Source organism: Pipistrellus hanaki, assembly GCF_964339955.1.
Source record: "Pipistrellus hanaki genome assembly, chromosome: 5".
Taxonomy (NCBI): Eukaryota; Metazoa; Chordata; class Mammalia; order Chiroptera; family Vespertilionidae; genus Pipistrellus; species Pipistrellus hanaki.
In genome coordinates, this window is record NC_140507.1 from 19236771 (window position 1) to 19252618 (window position 15848).

At 54.4% G+C, this 15848-nt stretch overlaps 1 protein-coding gene across 1 annotated transcript in view; it reads left to right on the forward strand.

Moving 5' to 3' along the window:
* Positions 1–326: 326 nt before the first annotated feature.
* CSF1R (colony stimulating factor 1 receptor) overlaps positions 327–15848 on the forward strand; it is a 28728-nt gene continuing 13206 nt past the window's right edge. The window contains exons 1-10 of the mRNA XM_084884204.1: positions 327–569; positions 4151–4411; positions 4840–5124; positions 6859–6995; positions 7683–7842; positions 9497–9683; positions 12815–12930; positions 13066–13186; positions 13270–13460; positions 14986–15101. Of these exons, the coding sequence (XP_084740330.1) occupies positions 521–569; positions 4151–4411; positions 4840–5124; positions 6859–6995; positions 7683–7842; positions 9497–9683; positions 12815–12930; positions 13066–13186; positions 13270–13460; positions 14986–15101 (1623 nt within the window). The 5' untranslated portion in view covers positions 327–520. The remainder of the gene's footprint in view (positions 570–4150; positions 4412–4839; positions 5125–6858; positions 6996–7682; positions 7843–9496; positions 9684–12814; positions 12931–13065; positions 13187–13269; positions 13461–14985; positions 15102–15848) is intronic.

Consider the following 15848-nt stretch of genomic DNA (forward strand, 5'->3'; position numbering starts at 1 on the left):
GTCATGACTGTAAAGGGCTTGGCTGACTGTCTAGCAAATGGAAGCTTCTTGCTGCTGTTGTCAGTTTCTCCCAAACCAACCCAGCTTCCCTTCTGTTTCAGCCAGGTCACCCTGGAAACACGTATCTGTGCTACTGACCTGCTGACTGCTTGACCTTGGGTTGTACCTCCTCCACCAGGGCCCTTTGAAGGTGACTTCAGAGGGCACCAACCTTCGCCAGCAAACTCAGACTCCGGCTGGCCCTGCCCCAGACTCCAACCCCTCCCCCCGGGGGTCATGGCTTTGTTTTCTTCTAAAGACCCAAGATTTCCAAACTCTGTGGTTGCCTAGCCTGCTAAAAGGGGAAGAAAAGGATGAGCCCAGGAGGAGGAGGAGGAAGAAGAGGGAAGCTAGACAAATAGCTGGTGCGTGAGAGGAACGTGTCCAGCCAGTGTTCCTGGTCCCTGCAGCGCTAGCAGCCGGGAGCCCAGGGCCCGCGCACCCCAGCCCTGCGCCAGCCTGCCGCCTCCCTGCAGAAGCCATGGGCCCGGGGCCTCTGCTGGTCCTGTTGGCGGCCACAACTTGGCCTGGTAAGTGCAGAACGGAGGGCCCTGGGTGGGGGGTGGGGGCTGTGACAGAGAGGTTCCTGAGGGAAGACTCGAACCCCTGCCCCTCACTGGGTGTACCAGCTCTGTGCTTCCATCTCCCCAGCCTGGGCTGCAGGTTTGGGGTTATTTGCCTCGGAAAGGTGCTGAAGGGGCGGAAGCAGCCTGGCCAGGGCTGTGGATCAGTCCCAGCGCAGATGTTGACTCGCTGTGTGACCCGAGCAAGCCCCTGATGCTCTCGGGTCTTCGGTGTCCACACCTATTGGATGGCAGGTGTCGGGGGTGGTGACGGACTAGACTGAAACAAAGTGTTTCAAACATCACCGAGCATACAGATCGTCCGGGAATCTTGTTACGGCACAGATCTGGCTCAGTAGGTCTCCGGTGCTGCCTGAGATGGCGTTTCTACCAAGCTCCGAGGAGATGCCAGTGCTGCTGGGCCAGACCTACCCTGAGCGGGAGGCCCCGCAGAGCCCCGAGGGCTCGGCCAGCTCTGCGGGCCTGCGCTCACTGGCTGTAGGCAGGGCCTGAGTTGGAAAGGCTTGAAGAGGTAGGGGTCCTTCTTTGAGAGGCTTGGGTAAGAGGGTCAGAAGGAGACTGAAGAGGCGAGTGAGCAAGGCTGTGGGGTGCTACTGTGAGTGAGTCGGGGGACGGGGTCAGAGCACCCTAGATGGGGAGAGGCTTGCTGTGACCCTGGGCTAGGGATGGTGTCCCAGGCCTTGGTGTGTAGTGTGTACATGTTTTGTTTTGTTTTTGTTGTTGTTGTTGTTGTTTTGGTGTGTGTTAGGGATAGGAGTGAGGTCGAGAGAACTGATGATGAGGGTCCTTCAAATAAGTGGGAGGAAGGGACATTTGGGGCATGGGGAGGGCGGAGAAGCTGGGGAAAGAGGGTGAAGCCTGGGCAGGTGTAGAAGGGGCCTCGATCAGCGTTCACTCTGGAGGACGGGGCCTGAGCAGGCCTTCCTTTCCCAGCTAAGCCAGCGGGAGGAAAACTGGGGAGGGGGCAAAGCGTGGGATGTCAGCCCTGTCCTGCGTGAACACCCAGGGCAACAGGCCAGGACAAAACAGGACGGTGCTTCTGCCTGGCCGCATCTCCAGGAGACCAAGGCACCTGCTAGGCTAGCAGGACGGGGACGGGGAGAGGGAGAGGGAGGAGGCGCCTGTGGGACCTGACAAAATCACAGATTAGTCTGACTCTGACCTTTAAAGGTTGAAAACTTGAGACATCAGAGTGTCAAGACCAGAAGGGAGGTTAGAAATGCAGCAATTGAGGCAGCACTGGGACAGGAGCTGTAGCTCACTGAATTGTCCCAGAGGACGGGGCCTGAATTGTCCCAGAGGACGGGGGCTGAATTGTCCCAGAGGACAGGGGCTGAATTGTCCCAGAGGATGCAGAGGACAGGGGCTGAATTGTCCCAGAGGATGGGGGCTTAATTGTCCCAGAGGACAAGGTGGCCCAAGGGCCAGATGGGGGATGGCACATACCCAGCCTGTGAGGAAGAACCAAGTTTCCAATGCACACGGTGTAACCCACAGTCCAAGCTCTTCCCTGCAAGAAGCCGCCAGGCCGGGGCCTGCGTGGCTGCAGCTGCACCAGGGCAGCGCCAGCTCTGTGGGGCTTAGTGGACAGCCTGCCAGAGTGACACTGCTGCCCTCCCCGCACTGGTCACATGGCACAGGAGGGCTGCCCCCCACCCCCACCCCATATTGGCCCTGGCAGTATCCACCAGTTCCTCAACCCCTTGTGTTGATCAGAAGCTCTGGCAGGCCCAACCCGCTTTGACTCAGTGGGTAGAGCGTCGGCCTGCAGTCTGAAAGGTCCTGGGTTCGATTCTAGTCAGGGCACATGCCTGGGTTGCAGGTTCGATCCCCAGTAGGGGATGTACAGGAGGCAGCCAATCAGTGGTTCTCTCTCATCATTGATGTTTTTGTCTCTCTCTTCCTCTACCTTCCTCTCTAAATCAATAAAAATATATTTGGGGTGGTGGGGGGAGAATCTTGGACAGGGAGGCTGCCCACCTTCTGATAGGTACAAACTCAAAATATAAATTAAACCTCCCAGAGTCATTTTTCAAAATCCTCACCTGAAAATATGCTTTTCATTGATTTTAGAGAGAGGGAGGGAGAGGGAGAGAGAGAAACATCAATCAGTTGCCTCCCACACATGCCCCAACCCAGTATGTGCCCTGACTGAGAATCATGCCTATCACCTTTTGGTTCCAACCCACTGGGCCACACTGGCCAGGGCCAGGGCCTTCTGCAATCTTTGGCAGAGAAGGAACTTCTGACTCTGGGACTGATGGCAGGGGTGAGCTGGACAGATCCATTTAAGATGCTTGTGGGAAGGACGGTGGAGATGCCCTGAATGCCCTCAGGGCTGAAGCGTCCGGCTTCCCACCATCAGAGCCCAGCGGTTGCTCTCACCAGGGGCACCTAGTGGGTCCGCGGCAGAGCCAGGCCCGAAGCCCAGGGTGCTCTGCCGCCCAGCAGGTGGCATTGCCTCTCCTGGGAGTCTCTGCCCAGAGAGGGGTCAGGGGCCAGGAAGGTCAGGAAGCAGAAGTGAGAGCATCCCCGGGAGAAGGGCCACAGGTGGAGCGGAAACCGGGGGCCCGGCCCGGCGCCAGCAATGTGTTTCCGCCGGCGCGGGCCGGGGCGCCTGGCAGCCCCTCCGAGGCCTTAGATCAGCTCTCACTTCCTCCGCCGCCCCTATTTTCGGCCCTGGAGAAGCGCTGACACTGCAGAGGCAACGGGCCTCCTTCCTGGAGGGCCTGATACGGGTTTCAAGTTCTCTTTTCTCCCTCAAAAAAAGTTTCCTTAAAAGAGGTTGGCTCACTCGTACTGAGCACTTATGGGGTGACCCTCTAAAGGCTTTCTATGCATTTAAACCTCCCGGCATCCCAAAGCATGGGTACAATTATTGTCCTTGATTTAGAGGCAGGGAAACGAAGGCATAGAGCCTCTGAACCATCCCACTGGGCTGCAGACCAGAAGTCCAATGGTGGGAGTGGGCACACAGAAGAACTAAAACCTTTTAAATTCTGCTGGGCCACGATCCGACACCTCTTCGTCTTCCCCGTGTGAATTACATCGGAGGACTTTGCCATGAACTTCCCATCCATCGGTCGCCTCCTTTCCTTGTTTGAGCCCCTGCTTTGAGCCAGGCCCTAGGTGGGGCACTGAGTGCAGCCCCCTTCAGGAGGCGGGAGGACTCTGCTCCTGGGAGAAGAGCGATGCAGTGGCAGCTGGGAAGTCCGAGCGAGGCAGGGGCTAAGGGCCCCCGAGGGACAGTGGCTGGTGAGAGGCTGAGAACGTTTCCAGCCCTTCTTTCTCAGAGGAGGGGCCTGCTGGGGGTCAGAGACATCAGTCCATCCCAAGCTGGTTCGGGGCCAGGGTCTGAGCAATGACCAGAGAGGGGCAGAGACTTGTTCAAGGTGACCCTGCAAGTCACAGCTGACCCCGTGCCCCAGCACCACCTCTGCCAGAGCACCACCCACCTCGGAGGCAGGGAATGGCCCAGGGGCTGTCACCGGAGGCCTCACTTCCATTTGTTCTCTCCCCTACACCAGCTCAAGGGGTCCCGGTGATAGAACCCAGTGTCCCTGAGCTGGTTGTGAAGCCAGGAGAGACCGTGACCCTGCGATGTGTGGGCAACGGCAGCGTGGAATGGGCCGGCCCCATCTCCTACCCGCACTGGACTCTGGGCCCAGATGCCCCCAGCAGCATCCTGACCACAAACAACGCCACTTTCCAAAACACGGGGACCTATCGCTGCACGGAGCCCGGAGACCCCCTAGGGGGCAGCGCCAGCATTCACCTCTACGTCACAGGTGAGGACTCGGGCCCGTTCCCAAGAGGCCGGCCTAGCAGCCCCAGCAGGAATGGGCAGGAGGGCTGGGCCTTAATGCTGCCAATCATAGGACACCAGCTCTGCATTTATCAAGTGTCTGCCACGATCGAGGACCTGTGGCAGTGCTTCTAATTCGATGTAGTCCCCACAATAGCCCCGAGAGGTAGGTTCCACGTTATGCCCACTTTTCAGAGGCTCCGTAACGTGTGTGGGAGCTCACACAGCGGCAAGTAGCAGGGCTGGACTTGGCTCCGAAGCCCCCGCTCCTAAGCAACATGGAGCTTCCCTGGTGTTGGGTGACCACAGGCTAATGATCCCTGTCTCTGGCCTCCCTGGCACTAAGGTCCAGAGTCTGTTGGGCCTGGTAGGGGGAGGGCAGTCGTAACCCTGCATCCCGCTGTACCCCAGACCCCGCGCGGCCCTGGAATCTGCTGTCCCAGGAAGTGGAGGTGTTTGAGGGTCAGGACGCCGTGCTGCCCTGCCTGCTCACCGACCCGGCACTGGAGCCGGGCGTCTCGCTGCTGCGGACCCGTAACCGGCCCGTCTTGCGCCAAACCAACTACTCCTTCTCACCCCGACACGGCTTTACAATCCATAAGGCCAAGTTCCTCGAGGATCATTATTACCAATGCAGCGCTCAAGTAGCCGGCAGGACGGTAACATCTCTCGCCATCCACCTCAAAGTGCGGAAAGGTGTGTGGGCAGGGAGGGGCAGGGAGGGGCAGGGAGGGGCAGGCCAGGCCCGGAGGGCAGGGGCAGAGGCTGGCCACCATGCCCGGGGCAGCTGGGCTGGGCCTGATGGGACGTACAGGTACCGTCCTTCTTGCACGTCTTCCTTCCAGTTGTGCCACCGTCACCTGGGGGCCACCTAGTGGGGCAAGACAAGCAAGGGGTGTTGGGCGGGAGTCAGACCACATGCATGTAATTAACTCAGTGGGCAGCACCGGCTCAGTCCACGGAACATGCTAGGAAAGCCATGAACAAGGTGACGGGATCGGGTGTGTGGGGACAGGGGAGGGGAGCCTTGTTGAGAGAGTGGCATTTCATTTGAGCAGAAATGTGACTGATGAGAAGGAGGTGGCCCTCAAAGGTGTGTCTCAGCAGGGGAAACAGCAGGCACAGAGTCATGAGGTGGGAAGAAGCTTCTAGGAATGGAAGGAGGGCCCGAAGCTCTCCCATACCCTCAGATGTGGACTTCCCACTCAGTGCCAACCAGGGGCTGGCACTGGGCGAAGGAAGGAGGGGTGATGAAGGGGAGGTGGTGGTGGGCAGGTAGGACAGCTTGAACTGGGGCAGGGGAGAGGGAGGGGTGCTGGGGGCAGTGGTGGTGCAGGCTCACTGTTCCCCCTCACCCCTGCTGGACTGGGGAACGAGATTCTAGTTTTGGGAAGGACTGTGAGTAAGGTGGCCCCAGGCTCAGGGTCAGAGCAGCATGGCTAGCCCAAGACCCTGGGCTCAAGGCCACAAAACCTGCCCGGGGAGTCAAAGGACCCCACTCTGCAGACAGAGGCCGCTAGGGTGCTTCCCCCAAACTTCATCTTGCAGACCCCTGGGCTGCCCTGGACCCCGGTTCTGTCATGACCCCTTCAGACACCTTGGATGTGTCCTGTAGGATTTCTTAGGAAACTGGATCCGATCAACTTTCAACCACAGATAACAGATATTAATTCAGTGCCTACTTTGTGCCAGGCACTGGGCTAGTGGCTGGGGATACCCACTAGAGAGAAAGTAAATAATATACCAGTCTTGATGAACAAGAAACCCAGCTGGAAAAAGCTGGCTGTGTGTGCGTGCGAAAGAGGGTGAGGGGGGGGAGGGAGTAGAGGGCAGGTAGGGAAAGATGTGAGGCTAACTGGTCACACAAGTCCTTTCTGAGGAATTTTTGAGCTAAAGATCTGAAGGGTGAGGACAGGTGCCCATTCAGAGTGTGGGCGAGAGAGCGTTCCAGGAGGGAGGGCCAGTGTGGCTGCTGTGTGAGCGCAGGGTGGCAGATGGCCAGGAGCAGGGCCCGGAGCCTGGGGATGTGGGAAGGACGTTGACTTTTACTCTGAGAGTGACAGGAAGCCGCTGAATATTGGCACAGGAGAAAGGCCTGACCCAAGTCCCTTCTCAAGTGCTCACTTTGGCTGCTGTGAGGGTCGTGGTGGAGAGGGGTTGGAGGGGAAAGACGGAGACCTTCCAGGTGGCTGCTACAGGAGCAGAGAGGGGGTGAGGCTGGGGAGAGGTGGTGAACGAGGGAACTGGACTTTTCAAAGTCTCTTTAGGAGGTAAGACCTGGTGTCAGGGAAATGGAAGCATCAAGGGTGCCTCCCAGGATTTTGGAGGGGAACGTGGCGAGGGGGCCCCTGGCCAGCAGCCTGGCCCATGGCAGGGAGCAGAGCAACAGCTCTGGCCTGAGTGCTCACGGGTCCCTTCCCCTGGCCTCAGTTGTCCCAGGACCCCCGACCATGACCCTGGAACCTGCGGAGCTGGTGCGGATCCGAGGAGAGGCTGCCCAGATCGTGTGCTCAGCCAGTAACGTTGACGTCAAGTTTGAAGTCTTCCTTCGACGCGGAAACACCACGGTCAGCCCCCCGGGGGGAGGGGGAGACAGCAGGGTGGAGCCTGCCCATCTCCCCAGGACCAGGCCTTGCAGGATGTAGCCTGGCCCCACCGTTAGCTGGCTCTCTGGGCTGAGCATGTGGCCATGTCCGGAGAGGGGAATGCACTCACCCAGCATGTCACTAGCCATCATCCAAAACGAGGACTCCGGCTCATGCCACTGAGGGTTGTGGGGTGGCAGGGGAGGTGGTACACTACTCCCTTGACCCATGACCTCTGCCCCAGCCTGTAGGCAAGAGCCAGATGTGGGTTCACTTCTGACTTAGCAAGGGGTTCCTGGGCCACCTGTGAAGCCCAGGGATATAAGAGCTACTTCAGAAAGACCTTCTTTGGGAAGGAGGGAGGAAAGGGAATGTTCCCACGGGGAAATGGCATTAGGCTGCTTCTGAGAACTCCCTCCCATCCCACTGTGCCTACCGTGCATCCGGCTGGGACATTTGCACATAACATCTATTTTCCTCTTCACTGCAGTCCTGGAAGCGCTGGGCCAGTATTAGTCCCATTTTACACATGAAGAAACGGAGGCTCAGAATTCAGTCCCTTGCCCAAGGAAAGGAAGATAATAATATTTAAAGGATGAGGATTTGAACCCAAATCTTTCTAACCCCTAAACAACCCTGATATACTATTTCCATTTCTTCTGGCTGCAGCTCAAAATCTTTGAACACAATGACTTTCATCATGACCGTTACCACAAAGTCTTGACTCTCAACCTCCATCAAGTAGACTTCAAAGATGCCGGCAACTACACATGTGTGGCCAAAAATGCCCAGGGCGTCAGCTCCACTTCCATGGTTTTCCGGGTGGTAGGTGAGCATCAGGATGGTGGGGGAGGGTAAGAAGGGATCCTGGGGTGAAGGAGGCACATCAGGGATTGAGGAGAGAGCTGATGGCAGAGAAGAAGAAGAAGGCACTGCTCAGAATATCACTGCTGGAAACTCCTTACCTATGCCTGGGACACTCATGAAACATAAACATGTGAACAGACAATGCTCACCCAATGGGATCATGGGGGAAGTGCAGGGTGATCTACAACAATGAATGGACTTAGGGCCTCTGGAGCTCCCTCCCTCTTCTGCTTCTCCTTTTTTCCTCAGATTCCCAGAGTAGCTTGATTTTAATTTATGCAAGATGTAATTAGAGGAAACTAGTTATGGCTCTTTTAGGTACAGGTAACAGAAACCAACTCAAATGGGCCTAATCAAAAGAGTATATTATAGGCCTTATAGCTAAAAAGGCCATGGAGCCGAAACCGGTTTGGCTCAGTGGATAGAGCGTCAGCCTACGGACTGAAAGGTCCCGGGTTTGATTCCAGTCAAGGGCATGTTCCTTGGTTGCGGGCACATCCCCAGTAGGAGTGTGCAGGAGGCAGCTGGTTGATGTGTTTCTCTTTCATCGATGTTTCTAGCTCTCTATCTCTCTCCCTTCTTCTTTGTAGAAAATCAATAAAATATATAAAAAATAAATTAAAAGGCCATGGATATTAACTTCAGGTACAGTTAGGTCTAGGTGTTCAGATGATGTGGACAAGATTCTATTTCTTTCCAACTCTCAGTTGTACACTTTTTTTGTAGAACCCTCCCAAAAGTACCAGGGATGAGAAACCCAGTAGAATGAGGTCTCCTCTTTTCCCAGAGTCCAGACACACATCATGAAAATGAGTGTCATGAATTCATAAACTCACATGCCTACCCCAAACCAATCAGTGGTCCAAAGGTGACATATTACTCTGATTGGCTGGCCTGAGTCACATGCTCACTTTAGAGCTAGATATGGAAGCTACATTGACTGAATTATTATCAGAAGAAGGGGAAATGGTTGGGGGCATGTGATAAAAACAGAGGTTTTTTTTTTATAGCTATAATATATATATATATATATATATATATATATATATATATATCAATATATATATATATATATCAATATATATATATATATATATATATATTGATTTCAGAGAGAAAGGGAGAGGTAGAGATAGAAACATCAATGATGAAAGAGAATCATTAATTGGCTGCCTCCTGCATGCCCACACTGGGGTTGGAGTCCGTAACCCAGTCATATGCCCTGACCAGGAATCAAACTATGTCTTCTTGGTTCAACCAATGAGCCACATCAGCTTGGAATTACTGCTACAATTTTTTTTTTTCCAAAAAGTGATAACCACAGATATATTCAAACTCTTAATTATGCAAATAAGGAGAGAGGATAGGAGTTTTCCCAGGGACTCAGTGAGGAGAAGAGTTTGAAGCCCTGGGCTTCCGTGGTGGGTGGTGGGAGGTGGGAAGATAGATGTCAGAGGGCAAGCACTGGTTAGGGTTGGGGTCTGTGGGCCTGAGACGTTGTAGGCACATAGGAAGTACCAGCTGAATGAATGGATCAATGGGTAGATGACCAAATGAACAAACAAACCAGGACACCATCCCACTAATCCCAGATTTCTGTGTGTTCTGCTTTCCAGAGAGGGCCTACTTGAACTTGACCTCTAATCAGAACCTCCTCCAAGAGGTGGCCTTGGGTGAGGAGCTCAATCTCCAAGTCACAGTGGAGGCCTACCCGGACCTACAAGGCTTTAACTGGACGTACAGAGGACCTTTCTCTGACCAACAGCCCAAGCTCAATTTTCACATCAACAAGGAGACATACAGGTACCAACTACAGCTCCCATCTGCATAGCCCCACAGCCGGATGGGGAATGCTTCAGCTAGGAGTAGGACATTTGGGTCATGTCTCAACCTTGCTATGTGACCTCGAGTGAGTCCTTTCCCCTGTCTGTCACTTTCCCTGACTATAGAAACTAAATCTTAGTCATCTGTGTTTGAGATTTAAATCAAATTTGCATACCCCTCTGTCCCACATCTTTGGGGAAATGCCCTCAAGAACTCTACCATTTCTTGGGGATGTGCGTTCTCATGGTTATGTAAGGACTCTCAGTCTCTTTCCTCCTCCTCCTTTGTGACTGCTCCAAATGTAGAAGACAATGCCTGTGATTTCCACTCCTCGGCATGTTTCTAATAATGACTGCACAGGGTAACTGCTGGGATGCACAGGTTTCGGAGTGGGGCAGAGGGAATTCACACCACCCAATCACAGACACATCTAAAGTTCTTTAAAGGCCTGTGGCTACCCAGCCCTGATAATTTTTCACAGGCCACTCCACAGCAGGCTCAAACTCTTTTCATAAAGTGCTATTTGACAGCATCTTCTCTAAGAATCCTGTTCTTCCCACATGCACAGCATTCTAGGAATCTCTTTGTCCTGTCTCTTTGCGGACTGTGTTTTCCCACTGGGCCTTATTTTCCCACCCAAAGTGGTCTAACCAGATAGCTTTCTAAACAAGTGTTTCCTCTGTAAGGGGAACACTAATAGTCTTTGGTGATTTAAAAAAAAAAAAAAAAGGTTAAATCAATATTTCTTTACCCTGATCTATTTGAATGAGAGCGTACAGTTCGATCAAGGACAGCAAGTATGCAGTGTGTGTGTGATAACATCCCCTTTCATACTCATGACAGATGTCCCTATGCCGCTGCCTGCAGAGTCTAGATGTAACCTCAGAGTCCTTCTCAACAGTTTCCAGGCCGTATTTCCATCACTTTGGCTCATGAGAGCAGGCCTGTTTGCTATCCGTGGGCTAGAGAATCCGTAGACACCTTTCTAATCCCAAACTCTCTGGGGTTCTTTCTAGCTCCTGAAGCCCAGACCTCATTGGCTCCTGGACTCTTGCTTGTTAGTCATTAGAATCTACAAGGATATTTCCTTGTCCTCATCTTCTTCCTCCCAGTTCCTTTATCCTTTATGGCCAGAATTCCTAGCTCCCTCTCACCTAAAGCAGAAGTTCTGAATCTGGAGTCTGAAGACCTCTGAGAAGGGGGTTTATGGACAGATTTCAGGGATCTGTATGCAACAGGAACATTGCAGAAAGGAACCATGGGGAGCCCTCAAACACAGTAGTCTTGGGCCATTCATTGCCTGTGCCCCAAACAGCCACGGCACTAGGCTCATATGATAGGTGTGTTACTAATGGTGACTTTGAGTCATCCATAGAAGTTTAGTTTTTTCAGTTTAAGAGGCAAATATTAGTTATAAAAAAAAAATGACCCATGCCAAAACCTGTTTGGCTCAGTGGATAGAGCGTCAGTCTGCGGACTGAAAGGTCCCGGGTTCGATTCCGGTCAAGGGCATGTACATTGGTTGTAGGCACATCCCCAGTGGGGGGTGTGCAGGAGGCAGCTGATTGATGATTCTCTCTCATCGATGTTTCTGGCTGTCTATCCTTTTCCCTTCCTCTCTGTGAAAAATCAATAAAATATATATATTTTTTAAATGGCCCATGTAGAGAGGTTCAGCCAAAGGTCTGGGTGAGAACTTTGAATACCACCCTATATAATAATACTAGAAGCATAACATGCTAAGTGTCTGACCAATCGATCGACCGTTCAGTCAACTCTCAACCAGTCGCTATGACATACACTCACACCCAAGGGGCATACAGTCCAAGGGTAGGTTAGGTTGCTGCTTGGGTCTGGCTGATCAGGACTGGGCAAGAGGGCCGGACATAACCTGGAGTCTTCTCACAGTCCCTCCCCGACTGGCTAACCTCTCACGGTTTCTCCCTGGCTGGCTGGCCGGCCCCCATCAGCTCGATCAGGACTGGGTGAGATGTCCCCAATGGGCCCCGATTGCCGGCCAGGCCGAGGGACCCCACCCGTGCACGAATTTGTGCACCGGGCCTCTAGTGTATTATAGTCTTGGTTCGTGGCGGCAGACATTTTATAAAGAAGAGCTGGTAATTTGCTATAATTTATTTTTTAAAATGTTTTCATGGCCTAAACAATACATGCTCATTATGGATAGATTTTATTTTTAAAAAAATATATTTTATTGATTTTTTACAGAGAGGAAGAGAGAGGGATAGAGAGTTAGAAACATCGATGAGAGAGACTTCGATCAGCTGCCTCTTGCACACCCCCTACTGGGGATGTGCCAACAACCAAGGTACATGCCTTTGACCGGAATCGAACCTGGGACTTTTCAGTCCATAGGCTGATGCTCTAGCCACTGAGCCATACCGGTTTCGGTTCATTATGAATAAATTTTAAAATAGAGAGTAACAAAAAAAACAAAAAAAAATCACCTGGAATCAGCTGTTTAAATTTAGTGCATACAGTGAGTCAGTGTGTCAAGCACTCTGAATACATAGCCCTTTAATCCTCAGGCCGAGTCTGTGAATTAATTTCTATCAGTGTTGCCTCACAGGAAAGGAAGAGAAGGATCAGAGAGGTTAAGTACTTGTCTAAGGTCACACAGCTGGGAACTGGCAACACCAGGATTTGGCCCCTGGTCTCTATAGCCCCACGGCTACATCCTGCTTCTCATTCCACTCCCAGTCCCTCTGGGCAGGGCTGGAGCTTCAGGGAGGGCAGCTGGCCTGGTGCTAGCGTTTTCAGTAGCAACGGCTTAGCCCAGTGGTGGTGGCGGAAGCAGGAATACTCGGTGGGGCCTGGGATGTGCCTCCCAGGGTCGGCACTTTGCAGACCTCTCCTCTACTTAACCTCAGAATAAAACTGCTTTACAGATAAGAGTGCCAATGAAGAAAATCGGGTTGATGGTTTTCCCATGTCTCCTGGCACCCAGCCTAGGTTCCTGGCTCAGCCAAGGCTTCTATGGCCTGGACACTTCACCAAAAAATAAAAGAACGCCTGTTAGGGTGGTTGTCTGAGCCCGCTGTCCTGGTGGGGACCACACTGGGCTCACCCGGACGTCTGCCCCTCTCATGCAGGTACACCTCCACCCTCCCCCTGCCTCGCCTGAAGCCCTCCGAGGCCGGCCGCTACTCCTTCCTGGCCTGGAACGCTGGAGGCGAGGATGCCCTGACCTTCGAGCTCACCCTTCTGTGTGAGTGATGGAGTGGGGGCTAGGGGCACGAGGTCCTGGAGAAACACGCTGGGAGAGGAAGCTCAGGGCCAGGGGTCAGGCAACCGGACTTTGGGCTCTGGGCTGATCCCTCCCTCTCACTCCTTTCCTCCTCAGCCCCCCCTGAGGTGAGGGTCTCGTGGAGCCCTGTCAATGGCTCTGGTGCCATCCTCTGTGACGCCTCTGGGTACCCCCAGCCCAACGTGACGTGGCTGCTGTGCAGGGGCCATACTGATAGGTAAGTGGACCCCTCTGGCCTTTCTCACCTGGAACGAGAGGCTGAGCACCCTGAACCCCTGAACCACACTCTGCTCCTCCCAGATGCGACGAGGCCCAAGCCCTGCTGGTGTTCGAGGACCCACACACCAAGGTTGTGAGCCAGGAGCCCTTCCACAAGGTGACTGTCCAGAGCCTGCTGGCCATTGGGACCTTGGAACACAACAGGACGTACGAGTGCAGGGCCCACAACAGTGCGGGGAACAGCTCCCACGCCTTCCAGCCCATCTCTGTAGGTGAGCCTCCGTCAGCCCCTCCAGGCGGGACCGGAGCGGGGCCCCGGAAACTGCCCTGCTCAGGGAGCCAGAGTTCTAGCATGGAGCTCGTCCCAGCCGAACCGAGTCCTACCTCTGTGGGTCCCACTCCAGGCCCCTCCTGAAATGGCCAGATGGGGAGTCCAGAACCCCCAGGACTGGAGGTAGGGCTAGAGGGGAGGGGAAGCAGATCGATGTCCAGAGAGACAGCAACATGAAGCCAGCACACCCTCACAGGCCCCTCTGCTCATGCCCTGCACTTGAACTCATGTATTCCTTTGCGGGTGCGTATTTGGCACCTGCTGCGTCCCAGACCCTCACAGGGTGCAGGGGAGCTGCCTCCTCCATGCAGCAGAGAGTCTGGTGAGGGAGACAGGCAAAGGCAGGTGCACACAGTCCAAACCCACCCCAGGCCAGCCTTGGCGGCCTTCTCCATCCCTCCCCGAGCCCCTTCCTGCCAGACACTGTCCCGTCCTCCGGGGCCACTGTCTGAGTGTGGGCTGTCCGCTGTCCAGCCCCAGCTGCCCCTGTAGAGAGGAAGGGACGCCTTTCTCTGGGTTGCTCAAAGGCTCCATGTGGGTAGCTCTCCGATCTGTGCAGAGGCCCACAGCACCCTCGGACTTCTGACAAGCAGGTCTTAGCACCCGTGTGCCGGGCCTAGCAAGCTCTCTGGGCCCAGAGAGGACAGAGTGGGAACCTCTGCCTGGCTCAGAGCTGGCCCCTGAGCAGGGCCAACGCCTCATGCAGCGGCTGGGGCCGCCCTTCGTCTCCCTGTGCCAGGCATTGTGCTCAGCTCTCTGCTGGCATTGTCTCAGGAAATGAGACGATGAACTTGAGGCTTAGGGAGAAGTCACAAGTTCAATGTCACACCCCGCCTACATAGCAGAGGTGAGAGTTAGCTTCAGGCTCATGCTGTAGGTCCAGGCAAGGTGATGGAAATTACGTCTTTCGAAACATTGAGAAAACTGGGGTTACTGGCCCTGGAGGAGGAGACCCAGGGGCCAGGAGCCTGGCTTTCAGACCCTCAGAGGGCCGTGTGGTTCCAAAGGGCACGCAGGGAAGCAGCGGGAACAGTAGGAAGGTAGACTTCGGTCTAAGTCTTGGTCTTTCTGTTCAAGCTGCCCAGAGGTGTAGGTGGTGAACCCTGTCAGGAGGTGTGTGTGTGTGTGTGTGTGTGTGTGTGTGTGTGTGTGTGTGTGTGCAAGCCAAGGCTAGACACTAGGCCAGGCTTGCAGAGGGGATCCTTGCCTTGGGGGTGGGGGGTGGAGGGATTGGGTACTGTGTGATAAGGGGCTCCCCCAGACACGAAAGGCTACGACACTGGGCATGAGCAGAGCTGGGGGCCCATCCTCCCTGCCCCTGGCTGGGGGTGGTCTGAGAGGATACTTCGTTCAAAGCATTTACTGAGAACCGACCGTGTTCCAGGCCAGGCACTCACCTGTCCTCAGTGGAGTCAGGGGGTCACAGAGGCCCACTCACTCCTCTGCCCCCCCTTCGCCCCCCCCAGGAGCCAGCATGCAGCTACTGGATGCGCCCCTCTTCACCCCCGTGCTGGTCGCCTGCATGTCCATCATGTCCTTGCTGCTGCTGCTGCTCCTGCTGCTCCTGTACAAGTACAAGCAGGTGAGTCCATGCAGGGCAGGCAGCCAGGCCCCAAGGCCGCAGCCCTGGGGCAGCACCGCCAGGCCACCCGCACCCCATCAGTCCCTGAGCACCCACTCATCCTGCCAGCCAGTCATTTAGCCTACAGCTCCTTAGTGGGTGCTTACTCTATGCCAGTGTGGGCTGAGTGCTGAGATCCTCTGCCCTCTTAGGGTTCACTGTCTAGTGCAGGATGCGGTCGATAGTCGATTCACCAGGACAGGGAGGACAAAAGATGCTCTGGGGAGAGGGACAACGGGTGCTGGGAAAGAGTACTGTATTTTCCGGCGTATAAGACGACCCCCTAATTTTACAGTTAAAACATAGGTTTAGGCCTATATTCGCTGTATAAGACTCCCCCCCCCCCCCCCCACTTCCGAGGCAACACCAGTTCTTTTTTTAATAGACCGCCTCTCTGACTCTGGCCAATCTGAGCAGGCTTTTTACTAGAACACAGTAGTCGTCTTATATGCCGGAAAATACGGTAAGCACGGGATCCTGTCCCAGCCAGGGCTCTCAGGCACATGGGAGGACCACACGGGCCAGGCCCAGGTCTCACCCCCAGGCAGCGGGAGGTCTAGAGGAGGAAGAAGGCCGCACCATCATCAGCCTCTTTGTTATTTAATATCATTATTCAGAGCTGCTATTTATCGCACACTGATGTTTAGTGCACGGCCCGTCACGTTGAGTGCACCATCAGTAATAGGGCATTTTTTATGAAGTGTGTTA